Source organism: Lepidochelys kempii, chromosome 9 (assembly GCF_965140265.1).
Source record: "Lepidochelys kempii isolate rLepKem1 chromosome 9, rLepKem1.hap2, whole genome shotgun sequence".
Classification (NCBI taxonomy): Eukaryota; Metazoa; Chordata; order Testudines; family Cheloniidae; genus Lepidochelys; species Lepidochelys kempii.
The window spans coordinates 1,614,440-1,634,810 of record NC_133264.1 but is presented as its reverse complement, the minus strand read 5'-3'; the positions used below and the strand labels follow the sequence as shown (position 1 = coordinate 1,634,810).

Here is a 20,371-nt window from a genome sequence, read left to right as displayed (position 1 = left end):
CCCAGAACGATGTTCTCTTTTTTTGCAACAGCGTTGCACTGTTGACTCAAATTTAGCTTGTGGTCCACTCTGACCCCCCAGATCCTTTTCCACAGTACTCCTTCCTAGGCAGTCCTTTCCCATTTTGTATGTGTGCAACTGATTGTTCCTGCCTAAGTGGAGTACTTTGCATTTGTCCCTATTGAATTTCATCCTATTTACTTCAGACCATTTCTCCAGTTTATCCAGATCATTTTGAATTTTAATCCTATCCTCCAAAACACTTGCAACCCCTCCCAGCTTGGTATCGTCCACTAACTTTATAAGTATACTCTCTATGCCATTATCTAAATAATTGATGAAGATATTGAAGAGAACCAGACCCAGAACTGATCCCTTCGGGACCCCACTCGTTATGCCCTTCCAGCATGACTGTGAACCACTGATAACTACTCTCTGGGAACAGTCTTCCAACCACCTTATAGTAGCTCCATCTAGGCTGCATTTCCTTAGTTTGTTTATGAGAAGGTCATGAGAGATAGTATCAAAAGCTTTACTAAAGTCAAGATATACCACATCTACCACGTCCCCCCACCCACAAGGCTTGTTACCCTGTCAAAGACAGCTATCAGGTTGGTTTGACATGATTTGTTTGTTGACAAATCCATGCTGACTGTTACTTATCACCTTATTATCTTCTAGAGGTTTGCAAATTGATTTAAGTATTTGCCCCATTATCTTTCTGGGTACAGAAGTTTAACTGAGTGGCCTGTAATTCCCCGGGTTGTCCTTATTTCCCTTTTTATAGATGGGCACTATATTTGCCCTTTTCCAGTCTTCTCGAATCTCTCCCGTCTTCCACGACTTCTCAAAGATAATCGCTACTGGCTCAGATATCTCCTCAGTCAGCTCCTTGAGTACTCTTGGATGCATTTCATCAGGCCCTGGTGACTTGAAGACATCTAATTTGTCCAAGTAATTTTTAACTTGTTCTTTCTCTATTTTAGCCTCTTCTGATCCTACCTCATTTTCACTGGCATTCACTACGTTAGACTTCCAATCACTAACAACCTTCTTGGTGAAAACCGAAACAAAGAAGTCATTAAGCACCTCTGTCATTTCCACATTTTCTGTTATTATTTCCCTGCCCCCCTCACTGACTAACAGGTAGGCCGGTTACTTAATGAGGGATCATCAGGTAATCCATCCCGTAACCCATTCCTGGCTTCTGGCAAACAGAGGCTAGGGACACCATCCCTGCCCATCCTGGCTAATAGCCATCGATGGACCTATCCTCCATGAACTTATCTAGTTCTTTTTTGAACCCTGTTATAGCCTTGGCTTTCACAACATCCTCTGGCAAGGAGTTCCACAGGTTGACTGTGCATTCTGTGAAGAAATACTTCCTTTTGTTTGGTTTAAACCTGCTGCCTGTTAATTTAAATTGGTGACCTCTAGTTCTTCTGTTATGAGAACCATGCCAGCAGAACCTGCAATAGTTGGAGATGTGGCTGCCAAAGGAGTTTACAGCTCCGGCTCTGATTTACTGAAAGGTACTAAAAAATATCTCCCTGTGGGGTTTCTATTTTTATCCTTAGGCCAGAAGTAGGATATTGCAATGTTTGCTATATGCATGGAGAGGTAGATAAAAGAAAATGGGTGAGAGACACGAGGGGCTAGTCTAGATCTGCTCCAGCATAAATATTGAGCTGATCATCTGGAAGAAGACACTCAAGTAGATTATTTTCTCAACTTTTAACTTCCACTTACCCCTTTTATTGAGCAATGTTGCTAAGAGATCACAAGGACCCAATTGCTTTAATCATATAGAACTACGCAATGACCTGTATTGATTTTTAACTATTCATTAAGGACCAGTTTTAGATTTATCTTTTCAACTAGGGCAACTCACCTTGATTCGCTCTGCTGACAGAAACTCTGACAATGCTGTGAGCTGCCACCATGTCATGTAACATAATATATTGCTGGAAGGGGGGAAAAGAACAAGTCACTAATTAGAAGCATTAACAGTCTTCTAGATCCATAGAGAGACAAGGTAGGGGAGGTCATATCTTTTATTGGACCAACTTCTGTTGGGGAGAGACACAAACTTTCAAGCTTACACAGAGTTCTTTAAGGTTAGCAGAAGGAGCTAACACGTAATTCAAGGGACTGTTCATGGTGAAGTGGCTCTTTCCCCCTATGACTGGGGAAGTGTTAAAGGAAGTGGGAGGGTGGCAGCTGGGGGCGGGGAGGTTGTTAGTAGGTTATAGATTGTTGTAATAAGCCATAAATCCAGTGTCTCTGTTCAGTCCATGATTTGTAGTATCTAGCAGGATTATGAATTTAAGCTCCCAGACTCGTATTTCAAAGGTACTGTGCAAGTTTCCTTTGAGGACTAGGACTGATAGATCACATATAGATTGATCACTTTGTGAAGTGACACAGGTGATAGGGTGTTTTTGTCTTTCATCATTTTCCTGTGAGAATTTATTAGAGAGCTCAGTGATTGTCTGGTGCTCAGTGATTCACCCACATAGTTGTTGTTTGAGCATTTAGTGCACTGGATAACATATACCACATGTTGTCATGAGCATGTGTAAGACACATGGATCTCGAAAGATGTCTTGTGGGGGGTGTTGAGCATTGAGGCAGTGGACATATGACCATAGATATTGCATCTGTTGTTCTGGCAGGGTCTGGTGCCGCTTTGAGTTGGTGTTTCCTGGTCTGTGAGGAGCTTGCTCTGATGATGAGCTTGGAGAGGCTGGGGGGTCGGTTGAAGGCCAGAAGTAGAGGTTCCTGAAAGAAATCTTTCCTGATCAGGTCCCCATCGAGCATGGGTTGTAGTTGTTTGATGATACCCTATATGGGTTCCAGCATGTTGTGGTAGGAGTGTGCAGAAGGAGAGGGTTTTATTTCTGTACTGAAGCAGGTTCTCTTGGGGTATTTTGGTGGCCTATTCCATGATGTGATCTATTTCTCTTGTGGAGTGTTCTTGTTTGGTGAAGGTGGCTTTGAGTGTGTTAAGGTGTATATCCTGGACTTTCTCCTCAGAGCAAATTCTGTGGTATCTGAGCACGCTGTAGATAACAGATTCCTTGATGTGTTTGAGGTGGTTATGGGATCTGTAAAGGAGGTGTGGTGATCCATGGGTTTCTTACATATCGTTGTCTGTCAGGTTCCATTGTTGTAGCTTGCTGTTGTGTTCAGGAAGCTGATGCTCATGTGGAAGTGCTCCAGAGAGAGTTTGAGCAACCAGCACCCGTCGCTGAAGTTGTGGTGGAAATCTATGAGGGAGTTTAAGCTGTCTGCCGAGAGGAGGAAAATGTAATCCATGTTCCTCAGGTATGTCATTGGTTTCGTGGTCCATTTGTCCAGAAATTCCTCTTCAGGGTGGCCCATGAAGAGGTTGGCATGTTGGGAGCATCCTAGTACCCATGGGTTGGACACAGTGACTGTTGTTGAATGGAAAATTGTTGTGGGTGAGGATGAAATGAATGAGTTTGGCTTTGTGTTTGGGGTGGATAACTGAGGGTTGTCCATTGTCTTGTAAATATTTGAGGCAGGCAGTCATGCCGTCATTGTGAGGGATATCGATGTGTAGGGAAGTGACATCCATGGTGGTGAGGATGGTGTTCTGAAGGAGGTTGTTAATGTTGCAGCGTTTGTGAAGGAAGTCGGTTGTACCCTGGAGGAAGCTGGCCCTTTGTGTGATGAGTGGTCTGAGGATGGTTTCTATGAGTCCTGACATTCCTTCAGTAAGAGTGCTGTGGCCAGATATGATGGGTCTGCCAGGGTTTCTTTGATTGTGTGTCTTTGGAAAGATGTAGAAGGTCCCTGGGGTGGGTTCTTGGGGAATGAGTTTGTAGAGTTTCTCTTGGGGTTGTGTGGGGAAAGATTTGATGATATCTTTAAATTCCTGGGTAAACTGTGGTGTGGGTTCTTCTCCGAGTTCTTTAGAGTAGGTGTGACGGAGAGCTGTCAGTTGACACTGCATGTTCTAGGTCCATACTCTATCATGCCACAGAATAAGCTTCTTTAAATGACCTTGAACTGCATAGTACTATGGGACCCATTCATATAGAATATTTTAGGAAATGAATTTGGACCAAAAAACCTGGAATGTGTCAAGCTTTAAGGAGCAGTGCAAGGCCCATATTTTTACCCAGGCTTCTTGAGAGGGAGTGCAAATTCACTGAACAAATGCTAATTAAAGCTGATCAGAAATTTTCTGATGAAACTTTGCTTCATCAGAAAACGCCGATTTGCTGAACCCAATATATTTGGATTCAATGACATTTCAGCAAATCCAAGGCAGTGTTTCCACAGCAGGGTGCTGGTGACCCCAGTGCTGCCAGGTTCACAGCTCCAGGGCAGACCCACCAGGGAACTGCCCTAGAGCCGCAGACTTCGGCATTTCTAGGGTTTGTGGCTCAGGGCACACCTGCCATGCCAGGGCTTCAAGGCTCCCCACTCCCTGGCAATCCTGGAAGCCCCAGATTCCCAACTCTGGACTCCAGGGTATTGCTACACTGCAATAAAACACCACGGCTGGCTTGGGCTCGCAGGACCCGAACGTCTACGGAGCCCAAATGTCTACACTGCAGTTTTACCATTTTGCAGCCTGAGCCCCATGAGCCCAATCAGCTGGGGGTGTTTTATTGCAGTGTAGCCATAGGCCTGGAGTCCTGGTGTCCCTAGCTGGGCATGGCAGGGCTGCTCCAGAGCTGCAGGAGCCCTCTGCTGCTGAGTGAAACTGACACTGTCAGTTTCATAGCTCTTAACTCAGCAGCTTCAGGTCCTGGGGAGTAAAAATCAAAATTAATTTTGGGGCATTTCTTGTTTCAGTCAGAAATCTAAAAATTTCAATTTTGGATTGACCCAAACTGATTTTTTTATCATCATATTTTTCGGTTCAGCTCCCAAACTGAAAAATGAATTATTCTCTCTGCTCTAATTCTAATGCAAACTTCATACTCACTAATTTCTATACATTTTAAAAATGCAGAGCTTGATTGTGAACTTTAATTGCTGCTCTTTTTAAAAAAAGAGCCAAAAGTCTTCTCTGACCTCGAACTATTGAACATTGCTTTTAAATGGTTCCATGGTAGTTCTGTCTTCAGTCAAGACTTCCTGGCTCTGAATTCAGAGTCCCACAAACTATATGATAATCTCATTAATTTCAACTTCAGTAAACTGCAACCCCAATCTCTGCACTAAAAGTAGATCACCAGATTTGCAGTTCACTGTGTGACAGTGCTGAGGCTCAACCCCCTTCATTCTCTCTTCCAAGGAATCGTCCATACAAGGTGGAGCAACCAGTATCAACAAGTAATCTGTAAGTATTGTAATGAACCATAAGACTGAACTAGGAGTTGTAGTGTCATTCCTCCCTTTGGCCAACAGGAGGTAAACATTCAACACGACCCAACCCCAAGGCCACATGTTTTTCAGTTTGACCTCTGTATATCTGTTTATGGGGGTCAAACTGAGAAACCAAATCCAAGCACCCAGGAACTCTAGGTCTGACTGCATCCAACTTTCATAACTTGGACCATTCTCTTACCCTCACTAATCCACATAAGTTAGGTAAATTTTTGCAGATGTAAACAGTATCTCCACAGCACAGAGCATGTGAAGGACTTTAGGTAAAGGATTCTTATACACTTTAAACATAGCTAAATGGTCTTATCTCCCTTTCTGGAAAAAAAAAAAGCCGGAGGGGCGGGGGGGAGGTTGTTTTAAACATTGAGTTCTTTGGAGTCAATTTCATCTCAAAATTTCACACACAATGAAGTTAAAAACTTTAAAGTAGGGTTTTCAGGGAATGATTTTGAAATGTGTACTCTAGTAAAAATCATATTTGTGATGACAACTATGTTAATTTGAACTTACCTTTCTAATGGTGTACAGTGAGCTAACAATGGATATCATAGACATAATCACAATCGCTAATGCATAGTAGTAATATTCATCAGTGACCCACAATATCACACTGAACAGTTGGAAAATGTAAAACGGATTTAGAACCTGAGAGAGAGAAAAAAAAACATACTAAGGTTACATCAAATGTAACCCTTCTCCTATATTAGTCCAAAATAAATTCAACTTATTCTCAGTGGGAGAAACTTAGGCTTTTCAGTTCCTTCTGTCTTACAAAACGTTTTCAAAGTTTTGCCTATGTGCGTCCTGTTTTCCACTAACAGTTCACTTCATGTGCCAGAGTAAATTACAAAATCACAGAGTGATTTCCTTAAAAAGGGCCAAATTCTAAAGGCAAACGGTTCTCAATGAAGTCAATGGGAGTAGCCTGTGCAAGTAAGAGCAGAAGTTGGCCAAAACATTTTCTCCAACTTTTGCTATCTCTACTTCCAATGATACTGAACACTTAACAGCAGCCTCAAGAAAAAAAGATAATTTTAACTTGACTAACAAGGGAACTGGTATCCAGACAACTGCACAGCTGAAGGTCTGGCAAGTTTATTTTCCTAAGGAGCCCAAACTTCAGGAGTAACTGCTAGCTCAGTGAGTTTAAAAACCACATTATCCATAAAACAAAACAACTCTAGTCATTTGTTTGTACCTCCATGAGAAGATACAAAAAAAAATGAAAGATAAACATGCAGTTTAGACTCACTTATCTGGTGAATACTCTTATCGAGTCTTTACCACGTTTACAGTTTGTGACAAGTATATTTAGTGCTCATGAGTAGAGACCTGGCAAGGGCCAGACGCAGCATGGGTTTTGCTCTGTAACTCTCTCTATAGAGCCCTGACATGATCTGAGTCTAAATAACAAGAGCATTACAGAACTGGCCTCTGGGCCCCACAAAGCCTGCAGCTGTTGGCGCTCCCTGATCTGGAAGTCTAAGAAATACTAAGGTCAATCTCACTAGTGAAGAAAAGGGCTAAAATTTACTTTATACAAAATAATCCCCATTTGAAACCTCTCACACATTCAGTGACACTCCAAATATTTATTAATTCTATATAGTACTTTTTTTTAAAAACAAAAAAAGTTCTTACCTCCTTAATCAGAAGCTTAAAAATGGAAGGCACTTTCACGGCAATTTCATTTACTCCATAGAATACTTTTCTGTATGGAGGGAGAGCCAAAAAGTTAGTTGCTCTCTGGTTGTAGATAATTTATACCACATTACTGCTATTTTAACCTCAATTATTTTACAGCACTTTATCTTCCCATTCATTTGAGAGTGTTAGATTGTCTTTCACACAGTCAATATAGCCTTTTAAATGCTAGGTGAGGATGAATAATAGACAAACGTATCAGCAGTGAGTAGAAAAAAAATTATGTCTGGAGGAGACACTGCAGGCCTTGAACTTTCAGGTATTTATGATCTAGATATACGTTGACCCACAACTGAATTTTCTGGTGATGCCAAAAAAATCTGAGAGCTACCAAGCATACAACAGAAAAAACCCTAAACACAAAATGACCTGAAGAGATGAAGATAATGATCTACATATAATAATATGTGATGCTACATGAAAACATAGAACTGTAGAGAAGAAAAAACACATACAAAACCAAAGAACGGTGACCTGGAAATAGTAAGAGAAAGATTTAGAGATAACAGTGGATAGCAAGCTACATGTAAGTGTGATGTCATTGCCAACACCACATGCACAAGAGATGACCCTGAGCAGATAAAAACAACTACAGGACTCTGAGAATGAGGATGAAAGGGTCTGGACCTCAGGTGATGTTCTCATTCACCCTGCCAGTTGAAGGCATAAGCCCAGGCAGGGACAGACATCCTGGAGATGAATGCATGGCTACACAGGTTACGTTGACAGGAGGGCTTTACTTTCCTCAACCATGGGATGCTTTTCCATGAAGGAGGACTGCTTTGTCCACTTGACAAAAAAATGGAAGAGCCTTTTGGGACATCAGCTAGCCAATCTAGTGATGAGGACTTTAAACTCGGTGCAGAGGGGCCAGCTGACAAAAGCCCATAGGTAAGTATTAAAATAGGTGACCCTGAAGAGGGTTGGAAGCAGGGGAGGAGGAGGAGAAATGGAAATTTACAATAGGGTCATAGGAGTAACAAGAGGGAAATCTCTGCAAGAAACTGCTCACCATCTTAGAAGTCTATACACCAATGCAAGGAATATGGAGAACAAACACGAAGAACTGGAAGTCTCAGTACACAAGCTAAATTATGACTTAACTGGCATCTCAGAGACCTGGTGGAATAAATCTCATAACTGGCATATTGCTTGTTCAGGAAGGACAGGCAAGGACAAAAGGGAGGAGGTGTTGCCTTACACAGCAGGAATATATACACCTGTTCAGCGGTCCCGAAAGAACTGAGGGGCAGATTAACTGAAAGTCTCTGGGTGAAGATAAAAGGGAGAAAAACAGGTGCGACATCATGATAGGGACCTACTATGGATCAAGCCAGGAGACAGCGGATTAGGCATTTCTAGAATAAGAGAAATATTCAAAACACAAGACCCGGTAATAATGGCACTTTTACTACCCAGATATCTATTGGAAAAGTAATATGGAAAAACACATGTCCAGTAAGTTCTTGGAATGTGCTGGGGACTTCTTTCGGACGATGGAGGAAGTGGCCGGGGGACAGCCATTGTAGACTTGATGCTGACCAACAGGGAGGAACTGGTTGCGAATCTGAAGGTGGAAGGGAACCTGGCTGAAATGATAGGTTTCATGACCTTAAGGAAAGGAAGGAGTGAGAATAGACTTAAAAAAAACAGACATTGACAAACTCACAGAACTGGTAGGTAAGGTCCCGTGGGAAGAAAATCTAAGGGAAAAGGAGGTCAGAAGAGCTGGCATTCCTCAAAGAAGCAACAGTAAAGGCACAACAGCTAAGTAACTCAAATGTGAAGGCAAGATAGGAAGGACAGTAAGAGGCCAATATGGCTCCATGAGGAGCTCTTTAATGACCTGAAAATCAAAAGGAATCACACAAAAAGTGGAAACATGGACAAATTTCTATGGATGAGTACAAAAGAATAGTGTAAACACACAGGAAGAAAATCAGAAAGGCTAAGGCACAAAATGAGTTACCCCAGCAAGGGTCATTAGAGGCAATAAGAAGAGGCTCTACAAATACATTAGGAGTTTACAATAGAAGAGTTTACTCAAGATAGTTAGGTCCAAAGCATGCTGCAGAGTTACAAAGAGATCTCGGTGACTGGGCAAAAAAATGGCAGATGAAATTCAGTGTTGATAAATGCAAAGTAATGCACATTGGAAACCATAATCCCAACTATACATATGAAATGATGGGATCTAAACTAGCTGTTACCATTCAAGAAAGAGATCTTGGAGTCATTGTGGAGAGTTCTCTGAAAACATCTGCTCAGTGTGCCTCAGCAGTCAAAAAAGCTACCAGAATGTTAGGAACCATTAGGAAAGGGACAGATAAGACAGAAAATATCATGATGCCACTACATAAAGCTGTGGTACACTCACACCATGAACACTGCCCGTAGTTCTGGTCACCCCGTCTCCAAAAAGGATATTAGAATTCTAAAAAGTACAGAAAAGAGCAACAAAAATGACGAGGGGTATGGAACAGCTTCTATATGAGGAGCGATTAAACAGACTGGGACCCTTAAAGCTTGGAAAAGAGATAACTGATAGGAGATATCATATAGCTCTATAAAATCATGAATGGTGTGGAGAAAGTAAATAAGGAAGTGTTATTTACCCCTTCACATAAAACATGAACCAGGGATCATCCAATGAAATTAACAGTCAGCAGGCTTAAAACAAACAAAAGGAAGTACTTCTTCACACAACACAGAACTCATTGCCAGGACATGTTGTGAAGACCAAAAGTATAACTGGGTTCAAAAAAGAATTAATTAAGTTCATGGAGAATAGGTCCAGCAGTGGCTATTAGCCAACATGGTCATGAATGCAACCCCATGCTCTGGGTGTCCCTACACCTCTGACTGCTAAAAGTTAGGACTGGACAACAGGGCAACAATCACTCAAAATATCCTGTTCTGCTCCCTCCCTCTAAAGCATATGGCACCAGCCACTGTGGGAAAACAGGATACTGGGCTAGATGGACCATTGCTCTGACCCAGTATGGCCATTCTTATATTCTTATAAGCAAGAGAAAGACAAAGGAAAGCATAGGTCCACTATTTAATGGGGAAAGCAAGCTAATATGACACCAAGAAGTCTGCTTAGAGTTTAATGCCTATTTTTGCTTCAGGTCTTTGCTAAAAAGGTGCATTGTGACTAGATGCTTAACCCAATTAATATTAACTACAAGGGGGAAGGAACACAAGCCAGAATAGGGAAAGAACAGATTAAAGAATATTTAGATAAGTTAGATATATTCAAGTTGGCAGGGCCTGACAAAATTAATCCTCGGATACTTTAAGGAACTAGCTGAGGCAATCATCAACAACTCATGGAGGACAGGTGACATTCCAGAGGACTGGAAATGGGCAAACACCCTACCTATCTTATAAAATACACTTAAAAGTCAGAAGTTGAAACAAAATTCCTATTTATTAATTACTGTTTTTCTGAAGATAAGTGGGATGGGGTGTACCAGGCACTCTGAGGCACCTGCTGGAGGCCCCAAGGTCCCACTACACTCTATCCCAGGAAGGAGCAGCGGAGATGGGTCCTCCAGGCCCACCTAGATGGGCCTTGTGGAAGCAGCCAATCAGAGCCCAGCAGGCTCAGATAAAAGGACCAGTCCCTGGCTGAGACCAGAAGGGTGCTCCTCTGTGGTCAAAGGAGCTCAATGGGCTGCATTTGCTAAACCTGGGAGTGAGAGGCTCTGAGAACTCTAGTCCTAAGGTACCAGACAGAAGTAAAGAGGTCAGGTGGGATGAGGCCTAGGGAATGTAGCAGCAATCAAGTAAAGGAAGCACTAAGTGGCTGCTGTGTATAAGGTCCCTGGGTTGAGACCCTGAGTAGTGGGTGGGCCTGGGTTCCCGCTCTGGGCAGTGCTGGAGTGTCCCAAGCCCTGAAAAGGGGACACGGCTAGGTTAAAAGCCCAGGAAAAGGGGCTAGATTTAAAGGGCCCTGAGACAGCACCACAGCCCTCAAATCTTGTTCAGAGTCACTGCTTCCCAGGATAGAGTCCCCCATTCTGTTACCACAGCCTAGATTCTTTGTTCCTAGATATATACACTTTGCTCCATTGTGTTCACCAAACCCAGTTTCCTCCCAACTTTATCACCTTCACCTCGCTAGCTCATAACAGCCCTGTCATATCTCTTACCCAGCTTATTGTATTCGCAATTGATTTCTGAATCTTTTGACAATTTGTGGATTTGAAAAGATGATTAACCATCACAAGAATTTCCTGCCAGGAATTAAGCAATTAAAGCCTTTATTTTTCAAAGACAATAGGCACTGCTGATTCCACTGTTAATGGTAATACTATTGCTGAAAAAATGATCTGACATGAACACAGTTTAAGAGACTAGAAAAAAAACATTTCTATCTATATTCAATGCTGATATAAGCAACCACAAAGGAGACCACTCAAATTTAATATGATTTCTCAATTCAAGGCTATACATGTAAAGTGTTCTTCTGAAGGGAAGTTTAACATCCAAACCACACACACTGATCACACTTAATTTTATTCATTTATGAGAAATACCATAAACACAGCTATCTAATAACAATGTACCTTTCTGACATCTCTTACATTCATATTTTAGTCTGAATATTGTATTACCTGTAGTCATGCACCTCCTTCGTCAACCCTGTACTATGTTCATTATGAATTGAAGAGCAGGAAGTAGACTCATCCAGTCCCCTAAAATAATTGTAGAAATTAAACAAGTTCTCAGAATCAAGCTTCTTAGCTAATATCCTTTTTTAAAATACCCCATTAAGATGCTTAGGAACTGTAAAGACCAGACATTTTTATTAGAAGTTTAAGTTGCATTATACAAGAATAATATTAAAAAACACTCCCTTATGAATGTCATTCCACTCATTTTTGCCTACTTATTGCAAGTATCAATAAGATAAATTAAAGACTGAGCAGAAGGCCCCTGAATTCACTGCTTGGTTAGGTCACATCTGCCCTTTGCTTTTACATCACTTATTTTTAAATTTAAACTTTTATTTTAAACACCCGTGTAACGAGTATTGGACGCTTCCAAAAAAAACAGGCAAGAATTGAATTAATTTGCATTTAATAAAATGGATATGATATTGATTAGGTTTGACCTACAAATTATTATTCAAATCCCTCTTTAAAATTCTTTTCCACAAGGCCTACAAAAATTGACAGCCACTGGTACAGAGAAACCACAGCCCATTCTGCTGGCCAATATTGTCTCATTGTTTCCTTCTACCCCCACATACAACCTTAACTCAACCCCATTGTGCATATGACTCATTTTTAAATTATATGACATACCAATTTTCCCACAGGGCCTCTGCCTCATTCAGTGCACAGGATGGATTCAATATTTCTTTTTATCTTCATCATTCAGTGTGTGGCCCCATGTATTTACTGCACATCATCCAAACACTACCCTAAATACAGAATTATTAGTTTCCTCATGGGTTTTCTATAGTGTTCATAGTATCATTTTACCTATTTACAAAGATTAATGACCTTATCTTCACAACATTCCTGTGAAGTGAGGTGGTAAGTTTCCTCATGTACAAAATGAGGAATTGGACACAGAGATTAAGGCCAAAATTGTCCATTAATTTTGGACAATCAATTTAAGAAGACTTCAGCCTGATTTTTCAAAATACTTAGCATTTTATAGCACTTTATATGTTGGACAGCAGAGCTCCCATGCACCTCATATATAGTTGTGAACGCTTAGCTCTGCTGCAAATATGACCCCAGGCGTCTTAAGTTGGGTACAAGGAAAATGAGGAACACATGGTGGCCAGCAGAGAAATTCTGGTTGATGTGACTTGCCCAGAATCACATAGGAACTCTGTGGCAGAGGCCAGGATAGAATTAAATTCCCCAAGGGAGGCCTTAACAACAATGCCATCTTTTCTCTTCCTGCAATTCCCTGCCACATTCACTATGCACTTTCCAACTTGTGCAACAAATGAGACAGGGGTCCTACACTGACAACAACCTCGTTCACTACACAACCCTGCTTCACTCCCAGAGCACAGGAGAGAAAGTCTCATGTACAGAGTTTTTGTGCCTAGTGCCACAGCAGTCCTGGCAGATGGGATGAGCAACTGCACAGAAACCCTACTCAGCTCCTGAAGCCCAGGGATGGAGCACCCTAATGTACTCTGTGGGAATGGCATATGCGCAGTCCAGTTCGGCAGGTAGGAGCTGTGCAGGGATGAAGTATGTTCGGCACAGATGGAATCTTCAGAGAATTTAGCAGCCAAGCTCTAACGAACTTCTTCTAAACACATGCAAACAGATTTTTCAGAGGCTTTTTCATAGAAACAGCAGAAGACATCCATGACACACAGGTGGCCTGCTCTGCCAATTTCATATGTCTGCTCCAAAGCATGGAAGAGGTAAAGCTTCTTAATCAAACAACTGGCAGTTTTGTTTGTCGGGATTTTTAACAGAGGAGGAAAAAAATTATTTCCCCTAATCTCATTGTCTGAAACAGATGAACCTGTTTTAGTTGAAAGTAAAAACAAACAAAAACTGCCACCCACACCTGAGGCAGACACCTCTCACGGAAAATCCACCCTGAGCAGTTTAAGTCTGGCAAACTGCAAGCAACGGAAAATAGGGTCCTATAATGCAAAGTGCTGGGCAATTACCTGTAGGCATTGCTGCCACATTACCTCTAATTAAGGTAAATTTCGGGATTGAATACAGACTTCCAGTTACAAGATCTTTGCACACAACTGAAATTAGCCAAGATATATATTTTTGTCCCCAAAAAAGACAGTAAGTTTCCTTACAGTTTTATCACTACTTGTACTCTGATGTAGTGGTTTTGCTAACTTTTCATGCTACTTTTTTTTACAGATTTCTTTAGAAAGCAAGAAGTGTTTGTGGGGCAACATGACTGACAGGCTTTCACTTACGTAGCAAAGTTCCTTAATAGTGGGGGTTTCGTTATTTTTGCTAACTGTAGCAAGCTGCTGTTGGAAAGTGGAAAAATGGGACCATGTGTTCATTTTGCCTTTCAGCATGAAAGGAAAAGCTTGTCTGCAGAGCCTGACATTGGTAACTTTCTTCTTGAACTCCAATGCCTTCTGCACTGCTACTGAATAAGGGAGGCGGTGGAGTGAATAACGCTCAGTAAGAGCAGCTGGGGCTGTAACTCTATCTGGAAGCACTGTTAGGTCAACGATTTTCAGACCAATCTCATACCGCGTTCTATTATTAATGAGAGTTCCAGCTCAGAAGCAGGATTAATGTGGAATGGCTGGGGTACATTTATGGAGAGCTGGATAACTGGCCACTGGGGTGAAATCCCTCCCTACCTCTGCTTTGGACTTGACTGAACAGCAATATAAGGAGGTGGGTATTCTTCCACTGTGAGCTCTATATTGAATAGTTGCAAAAAAAAAAAAAAGAAATGTCACTTAATGCTGGGCCTCTGAAACAGCTTGCATCCACAGGCTTGCCTGCCTTTGGGAAACGAGTGAAGCTCCCTCTTACTCTCTTTGACCTCTACATTTTCCCCCTACATCTCTAATTTAGACTGCAGATCACTACAAAAAAGTCACAGGTGACCTAGAGCACAGGGGATACGTAGAAGTAAATCAGAGTGGACTCACTCAAGAGCACACCCTCCAGGAATCAAAAGTTATAGAAATATTCTCCTAACTTAACTCAAATTAAAGAGGAAATTACTCTTATCGGCTCTGTAGGGCACCAGAACAGAGTTATCGCTAAGGTATTTACAACCAGATTCTACTCAAAATAAGATGTAAATAAAAAGTCTCAGAAGTGATAGGCCCCAATGCTGTGATCCCAGGAAGTGGAAGTCATTCAGAACAGTGGTTGAGAGAGTTTTGAGCACCTAGACCCATGATCCAGACAGAGGACCTAAGCTTGCTCACATTTCACATGCAGAATTCTCACCAACTCCAGCAGTGCCTCAGGGCAGGATGGCTCAATATGGGCCGGGAAGGAGGAACACACATATAGTGGGGCACAGAACACATCAGTAGGCTACACTCCTTCCCCAACAACAAACCAAGCCTTCTTAGGGTATGTCTAGATTGCAGTTAAAAACTCATGGCTGGCCTATGCCAGATGACTTGGGCTCGCAGGGCTATTTAATTGCAGCGTAGATGTCCAGGCTCAACCAGAGCTGGAACGTCTACACTGCAATAAACCAGCCCCACAGCCCAATTCTGCAAGCCCAAGTCAGCTGGCACAGGCCAGCCCCAGGCATCAACTATACTCTTAGAGATGTGGTGTGCTAGTCAGTGGATTATACAAGACCCCTGCTAGCAATCAAGAAAGTCCTGAAGTTCATTAGGGAGATGGAAAAGGCTCAAACCAGAGAAAGATTCACAAGAAAACAGAATTGGAAAACAGTACTGGAATACTGTCATTTTTATAAAAAGAAAAGGAGTACTTGTGGCACCTTAGAGACTAACCAATTTATTTGAGCATGAGCTTTCGTGAGCTACAGCTCACTTCATCAGATGTTTACCGTGGAAACTGCAGCAGACTTTATATACACACAGAAATCATGAAACAATACCTCCTCCCACCCCACTGTCCTGCTGGTAATAGCTTATCTAAAGTGATCAACAGGTGGGCCATTTCCAGCACAAATCCAGGTTTTCTCACCCTCCACCCCCCCACACAAATTCACTCTCCTGCTGGTGCTAGCCCATCCAAAGTGACAACTCTTTACATAATCAAGTCGGGCTATTTCCTGCATAGATCAAGGTTTTCTCACATCCCCCCCACCCCCATACACACACAAACTCACTCTCCTGCTGGTAATAGCTCATCTAAACTGACCATTCTCCAGGTTTAAATCCAAGTTAAACCAGAACATCTGGGGGGGGGGGGGGGTAGGAAAAAGCAAGAGGAAACAGGCTACCTTGCATAATGACTTAGCCACTCCCAGTCTCTATTTAAGCCTAAATTAATAGTATCCAATTTGCAAATGAATTCCAATTCAGCAGTTTCTCGCTGGAGTCTGGATTTGAAGTTTTTTTGTTTTAAGATAGCGACCTTCATGTCTGTGATTGCGTGACCAGAGAGATTGAAGTGTTCTCCGACTGGTTTATGAATGTTATAATTCTTGACATCTGATTTGTGTCCATTTATTCTTTTACGTAGAGACTGTCCAGTTTGACCAATGTACATGGCAGAGGGGCATTGCTGGCACATGATGGCATAGATCACATTGGTGGATGTGCAGGTGAACGAGCCTCTGATAGTGTGGCTGATGTTATTAGGCCCTGTGATGGTGTCCCCTGAATAGATATGTGGGCACAATTGGCAACGGGCTTTGTTGCAAGGATAAGTTCCTGGGTTAGTGGTTCTGTTGTGTGGTATGTGGTTGTTGGTGAGTATTTGCTTCAGGTTGCGGGGCTGTCTGTAGGCAAGGACTGGCCTGTCTCCCAAGACTTGTGAGAGTGTTGGGTCATCCTTTAGGATAGGTTGTAGATCCTTAATAATGCGTTGGAGGGGTTTTAGTTGGGGGCTGAAGGTGACGGCTAGTGGCGTTCTGTTATTTTCTTTGTTAGGCCTGTCCTGTAGTAGGTAACTTCTGGGAACTCTTCTGGCTCTATCAATCTGTTTCTTTACTTCTGCAGGTGGGTATTGTAGTTGTAAGAAAGCTTGACAGAGATCTTGTAGGTGTTTGTCTCTGTCTGAGGGGTTGGAGCAAATGCGGTTGTATCGCAGAGCTTGGCTGTAGACGATGGATCGTGTGGTGTGGTCAGGGTGAAAGCTGGAGGCATGCAGGTAGGAATAGCGGTCAGTAGGTTTACGGTATAGGGTGGTGTTTATGTGGCCATTGTTTATTAGCACTGTAGTGTCCAGGAAGCCCTTGAGGAATTCCAGAAGCCCTTGAGGAATTCCACCATGATTTCAACAATTTCCATCCCACCACCAACCTCAGCCTGGTCCAGTCCACACAAGAGATCCACTTCCTGGACACTACAGTGCTAATAAACAATGGCCACATAAACACCACCCTATACCGTAAACCTACTGACCGCTATTCCTACCTGCATGCCTCCAGCTTTCACCCTGACCACACCACACGATCCATCGTCTACAGCCAAGCTCTGCGATACAACCGCATTTGCTCCAACCCCTCAGACAGAGACAAACACCTACAAGATCTCTGTCAAGCTTTCTTACAACTACAATACCCACCTGCAGAAGTAAAGAAACAGATTGATAGAGCCAGAAGAGTTCCCAGAAGTTACCTACTACAGGATAGGCCTAACAAAGAAAATAACAGAACGCCACTAGCCGTCACCTTCAGCCCCCAACTAAAACCCCTCCAACGCATTATTAAGGATCTACAACCTATCCTAAAGGATGACCCAACACTCTCACAAGTCTTGGGAGACAGGCCAGTCCTTGCCTACAGACAGCCCCGCAACCTGAAGCAAATACTCACCAACAACCACATACCACACAACAGAACCACTAACCCAGGAACTTATCCTTGCAACAAAGCCCGTTGCCAATTGTGCCCACATATCTATTCAGGGGACACCATCACAGGGCCTAATAACATCAGCCACACTATCAGAGGCTCGTTCACCTGCACATCCACCAATGTGATCTATGCCATCATGTGCCAGCAATGCCCCTCTGCCATGTACATTGGTCAAACTGGACAGTCTCTACGTAAAAGAATAAATGGACACAAATCAGATGTCAAGAATTATAACATTCATAAACCAGTCGGAGAACACTTCAATCTCTCTGGTCACGCAATCACAGACATGAAGGTCGCTATCTTAAAACAAAAAAACTTCAAATCCAGACTCCAGCGAGAAACTGCTGAATTGGAATTCATTTGCAAATTGGATACTATTAATTTAGGCTTAAATAGAGACTGGGAGTGGCTAAGTCATTATGCAAGGTAGCCTGTTTCCTCTTGCTTTTTCCTACCCCCCCCCCCCCAGATGTTCTGGTTTAACTTGGATTTAAACCTGGAGAATGGTCAGTTTAGATGAGCTATTACCAGCAGGAGAGTGAGTTTGTGTGTGTATGGGGGTGGGGGGGATGTGAGAAAACCTTGATCTATGCAGGAAATAGCCCGACTTGATTATGTAAAGAGTTGTCACTTTGGATGGGCTAGCACCAGCAGGAGAGTGAATTTGTGTGGGGGGGTGGAGGGTGAGAAAACCTGGATTTGTGCTGGAAATGGCCCACCTGTTGATCACTTTAGATAAGCTATTACCAGCAGGACAGTGGGGTGGGAGGAGGTATTGTTTCATGATTTCTGTGTGTATATAAAGTCTGCTGCAGTTTCCACGGTAAACATCTGATGAAGTGAGCTGTAGCTCACGAAAGCTCATGCTCAAATAAATTGGTTAGTCTCTAAGGTGCCACAAGTACTCCTTTTCTTTTTGCGAATACAGACTAACACGGCTGTTCCTCTGAAACCTGTCATTTTTATAAGCTTTTTGGGAACACAGTTATGGCTACCAAAAAAATATGTATACTTGCTCTGCAAGGCAAGGGTAAAAAAGAAGTATTCTTACTTTTTGAAGTCAAAACTTTGGACTGCATCATTCCAGAAATATTTTACGCTGTGGTGTGTGAAATAGCGAATCTGTAAGGCAAATACATGCCTTTAGGTATTAAGCTGGCACTGTTCAACACCTGATTTCTATTTAATTTAGTATCACTGTTAAAAATTTATAACAAAACTGAACTTAAATTAGGTACACTATAAGTTTTAAAAATGAAATACAAAATGTTTCCTGTGTGCTCTCTGCTATACTGACAATATATTTTATACAAGATAGTTTACTTTTCAATAGTCTTATTCTTTCATTAATCCCACAATATACTGACACACAAGATCTGTTATACTTTGTGACTTTAAATATAAGAGCACATTTCCCTACCTCAACCAACTGACCTCTTTGGCAGTCTAAGCAGGTCACATGTATTGTACTGTGTGCATAATATATATTCTTTTCATAGCTGCCTTGAAGATTAAGGATTCAGATACCACAGGTCCACTTACAGGAGAATATTTGTTTGGGTCGTTTCTATTCTCTTCAGCAGGGCTTTCACATAAATGATCACTATGGCCATTTGAAACTTTGTCTTCAATAGATTGAGGATTCTGTAATGGGTTGTCTCCCCGAGAAAGCACAATACGAATCCTTGCACAAAACCATATCCTGAATTCATCCTAACAAAGAAAAAAATTGTTAATAGAGAAACAAATTGCAGAATACTGTTTAATACCTTGTAAGGATGCATAAAAGTGAACCTAGGGACATTTTTCTTTTCTTTAATAAGTACCAATGTCAGTTGGAAAACAAGTCAATTAGCAAGGTCCACATATACTTACAGAAATGAAAGATACCATGGGATTGATAACAAATTACCCCAAGGACAAGGTTTTCCCTTTTATTTATAAAACATTTTACCACTCTAACTCCACGTAACACTAGCAGAAAACTTTCAAAGCTCTGGTGTGTGCTAGTGAACCCTCAGACTTAGTTTTGAAATCTTTCGTTTTTTATAAATAAATGGCATGGTATTTCTTCCATAAATTCCACAATAATTTATTATTTCAGAGTACAAGGGGGACTGGTTTACGCTAAGTGGGGAGGTGTCACTTGTATAGGGGATAGGAAACACAGAAGGAACGGCATGAGTGAAACGGCCGCACCCTTTAACTATTCATCTCCATGTTTTCCTATTTCTGAGCTATTCTGAAGTATAACATATATTGTATAGAAATTATGGCATTTTTTGTGAGTGTTCTGCAAAAACTTTCAACCTTAATTTTTAAAAGTGGGGTGGGGGGATTAATAAATACATGCATAGCACTCCCAAATGTGGAGGTGATGTCTGTGACGTTGCACCCCATAATGCTTTATAGAAATATGCTTATGAATGTAAAAATGACATAACTGGAATATGTTTTATGCTACATGTGCCATGTAACATATCTCTGCAAAGTTTATGATCTACTGAATATATTCACCCTATTTGTATGCATGTATCATTTTTGTATTCAAAGTTCTGAATATTGGCTGTGTACTTGTTTGATTTTAAGTAGCCTCAGTGAAGCATTTGGTCAGCTTCTTGAGCAAAGACTATTCTCAGTAAGTGCCCAATCAAGAAACACTTAATCTGACAATAGACTTTAATAGAAGCCAATCCACATCTAAGATTTCCAGGGAACGTTCTGTAGAGAACTAAGTCATGCATGGACATGTGACTTGCCCAGGTGACTCCAAAACTCATAGATTCATAGATATTTAGGC

At 41.8% G+C, this 20,371-nt stretch overlaps 1 protein-coding gene across 7 annotated transcripts in view; it reads right to left on the bottom strand.

Annotated features, from left to right (window-relative positions):
• ATP13A3 (ATPase 13A3) overlaps nucleotides 1-20,371 on the bottom strand; it is a 105,720-nt gene that overhangs the window by 46,213 nt on the left and 39,136 nt on the right. For all 7 annotated transcript variants that reach the window (XM_073358999.1, XM_073358995.1, XM_073358998.1 and 4 more), the window contains 6 exons: nucleotides 19,114-19,284; nucleotides 18,623-18,693; nucleotides 11,694-11,774; nucleotides 7,009-7,078; nucleotides 5,878-6,012; nucleotides 1,892-1,964 (listed from right to left, as the gene is read on the bottom strand). In XM_073358999.1, coding sequence (XP_073215100.1) covers nucleotides 1,892-1,964; nucleotides 5,878-6,012; nucleotides 7,009-7,078; nucleotides 11,694-11,774; nucleotides 18,623-18,693; nucleotides 19,114-19,284 — 601 coding nt within the window. The remainder of the gene's footprint in view (nucleotides 1-1,891; nucleotides 1,965-5,877; nucleotides 6,013-7,008; nucleotides 7,079-11,693; nucleotides 11,775-18,622; nucleotides 18,694-19,113; nucleotides 19,285-20,371) is intronic.